Source organism: Ruditapes philippinarum, unplaced genomic scaffold, assembly GCF_026571515.1.
Source record: "Ruditapes philippinarum isolate M1 unplaced genomic scaffold, ASM2657151v2 ctg2730_1_1_1_1, whole genome shotgun sequence".
Lineage (NCBI taxonomy): Eukaryota > Metazoa > Mollusca > Bivalvia > Venerida > Veneridae > Ruditapes > Ruditapes philippinarum.
In genome coordinates this window covers 110,136-113,460 of record NW_026852659.1, presented here as the reverse complement: position 1 = coordinate 113,460, position 3,325 = coordinate 110,136, and the positions used below count along the sequence as shown (strand labels likewise).

The following is a 3,325-nucleotide window of genomic DNA, read 5'->3' as shown; positions in this document are numbered from 1 at the left end:
ACTGAATCAAATTCAAGGTATTCGAAAGTTCAATACCACATGCGAAACTATACTGAAGATTCAAATTTGAGAACCGTTTAGCTTATTAATTCAGATAGTACCAGTTGGGTACACATACTTTAGGAACTACAGTGAGGTCTAAAAACTTACAAGCATAAAATATTAAATTCGTACATAGATCAGCTGAGGTACTTAAAACAGCATGATATGCAATCGATTATTAAGAAATATACTCAAAAAACATTGGGTAAACATATTTTGTGCTATGTCATATATGTCCAATTTTAGTGAAAAGCTCAACGCTTTTTAATTTTGTGTTACTTTCTAACCGTTTTAATAATTGTTCTGGAATATCGGAGTGAGCGAATGATCTGAATTTGTTCACACAAATTATTGCACACAAGTTATAGGTCCAGAAATTCATCGAATGGAACATTAATTTCTAAACATTATTGCCAGTCCCGTCATGTAAAAAATCTCGCTGGAGTCCCTTCAAACCTTTAGGCCAAAGATGGTTGTTGACAACTCACTGTACGTCTAATATCACTGACTGAACTGTAACAACTGATATTTTAAACGAACAAAACATAAATAAAAGTGACGTCAACGTCAGACCGTGACCATACGCAAACATCGTAATATCGCCAACAGTTTTATATACGTCTAAGCTTGTTACAAAAACGCGCGTAAAATCAAAACTCCGACAGTACACTGAAAGTAAACGTTTTTTATAAGTCAATTAATCAATTAAATCACTGGTTCTTACAAATTTACTCTTATGCTCACATTTCAATGTATTGAATTATATTTGATAGCACCGGCATTATCAATAAAAGTTAATGAATATGTCTTCCAGAATACAATTGGTCTGAATGTCACGCCATTGATGGTCCGAAATCGATATGCTCTCAATTCAACCATCGCCGCTAGTAAAAGGCAATGGGACATTTCTTTCTGCTGGTACTATCATTTTAAAAACGTACAACAGCTAGTTTGAGAGTGTATAGTCTTCCATTGCTTTGGTGTGGTATTCTTTCTGGTTTAAAAATGTTAAAACGTTGTTAACTTGAAGTTTGGCTTATTTTTGAGTGAGATCACCAGGAACCGAATAAGGCATGTCACCTGGAATAAGAAGAGAAGTAGCTCTTCGGCCATACAGACGATGAAAGTTATATAAATGCATCTTCATGTAATGGATCTGATGAGACCTAGGTAAGCGGTGGCGGGGGTAATTTATGATACACTCTACTTCTAAAATGAGGCTGACTAGTTACTTTCCCAAAACTTTCTTCAAACATGTCTTGGTTATTAGTCTTCGTGTCGGTTGGCGGGACCAAAATGTCGGGATCACATCTCGACGATATTAGAGATAGACAAGCAGTCAGTCATTGAGTAATATGAATCATTTTTTAAAACGTACAATACTTTTGTGCTTTTTTCTAAGTCATTTTTCAAAATCTGCACAAACACGGCTTCAGAAACTGTCGAAATTTTAAATTGAATATACAGTAAATGATGGGAGTAAACACACTGTTAACAAGAGGTACTTTTAACGCAAACTGAACTCCTGAGCGTAATTCATATTCAGCGAAATCCTCAGGGTATTGTCTCAAGTAAAGTTTGACGATGAAAAATGGTACAAAACTCAACAAGAGAACAGTGGATGCGGCAAACATCATAAATGTTAGGCTCTGCTCTAAGGCGCTGATATTTTTCATAATCGGTTTCCTACAAACTCTTTGATCCTTATTTACAATGTTTATTGCACAAGTGAAAACTCTGGGATCTTGATCACTTACTGAATGGTTGTCTGTACAATCACTGGTCTCTTGGGCACTTCCAACGCTCAAATCTGTGTGTTGAAAAATGTTATTTGCGTCATTATTGCCACCAGGATTTACTGATAATTGGTCATTTGAAAAGTCCATGCCGTAGATCTGATTAGAGCATCCAAGGACGACGTTCCGTTCGTACGTGCAATTTCTTTCTGATCCAGTGAAAGGCATGCCGCGAGATGTCGTCTGTAATTCAAACTTCCTTGATTCTTTTTTCTTCTTTTGTTTATGGGCAATTAAGGTACGAATCGCATATGAATAAGAAACTATTATTGTGAACCAAGTTGTTGACGCTAACAGTACATCAATTACATAAAATGAAGAAACAAGTACATTCAAATCTGGGTCATCCGTATTTGTACAATATAGCCCGGTTATATTCATATTGTTATATGGTTCTTGGATGTCAATTACGATAGTGTCATAGTCCACAATCTTCCTCACCGCCACGCATAAACTCACAAATAATATACAGGGTATTACGTACTTAAGTGAACGAGTTGATATCTGTTTTCCGAACGGTTTACATATTCTTCGGTATCTGTCTATTGAAATTATGCAGAGCAATGAATAAGACGTCCCGATCAGCCACTGGTTCAAGAAATGCGTTATCTTACAGAGCAAACTGAAACTATTATTAACATTTAATTCCATCTCTACGATATTAGGGATAGTCAAGAGGCAGATGATAAAATCATTGAAAGTCAAAGCTATGATCAAAGTGATGGTCGTTGTTCTTTTGAAACTCGTTTTGTAGAACACTGCTGCCAGTACGTTTCCAATAGCTCCGACTACAGCTAAAGTTGTTAAGCAAATTGCCTCTGGGAGCAAACGATTCCATATTTCCTTTTGATTTTGACGAAGTAGTGCGTGCTCACTGACGTTTGGGTATCCCATCCTGTTTCCTTTTGTTTACCCTTGTAGAATGCACGCTGAATTTATTTAAACAAATCACAAATACATGCTCAAATATCATATTATTTAACCGTTCACAGTCTCAAGAATAAGTTTGATTTTGATCCTGTATCCGATTCGTAATGAAACAAATGTTTTCTTTTGTGTTGCATTATATTTCTTTATAATGCTTATTGAATCGTCACCACAGGAAACTGTGAATAAGATTAGAATTATTAAATGATCAATAAAACATGAAATGTTATTATAGATTCTGGAGACTACAATCATATATAATCTTTTTATTTTATCTTTTGTGATTTTCATTGTGTAAATACATTTTCCTTTTATCTATTTGTCATAGTAAATCACAAGTCTTTAGGTACATACTTTAACCCGAACACTTGTTAGATTGCTCATTTAAAAAAACGATTGTTGTAGAAAATACTGCTTGGTTCATAATATAACACTAGCCAAATCAATGATTTCTATCTTTTGCACGCATATCTTTGAAGACTTAAGTACCAGTTAGTTATTTTTATCTTTTAAAGCCAGTCACATCAAGTTTAGGCAGCACAAACATTTACTGAAATGTA

General features: G+C 34.9%; 1 protein-coding gene across 1 annotated transcript; it reads right to left on the bottom strand.

The window, feature by feature from the left end:
* Positions 1-772: 772 nt before the first annotated feature.
* Positions 773-2,855, bottom strand: LOC132720290 (dopamine receptor 4-like). The gene has a single exon (XM_060704409.1). It carries the CDS (start codon positions 2,730-2,732, stop codon positions 1,452-1,454), a length of 1,281 nt encoding a protein of 426 aa, XP_060560392.1. The 5' UTR covers positions 2,733-2,855; the 3' UTR covers positions 773-1,451.
* Between the last annotated feature and the right edge of the window lie 470 nt (positions 2,856-3,325).

Bases quoted from the DNA above. Each gene is read 5' to 3' on its own strand.
- LOC132720290 (XM_060704409.1), bottom strand. From the start codon at position 2,732: ATGGGATACCCAAACGTCAGTGAGCACGCACTACTTCGTCAAAATCAA.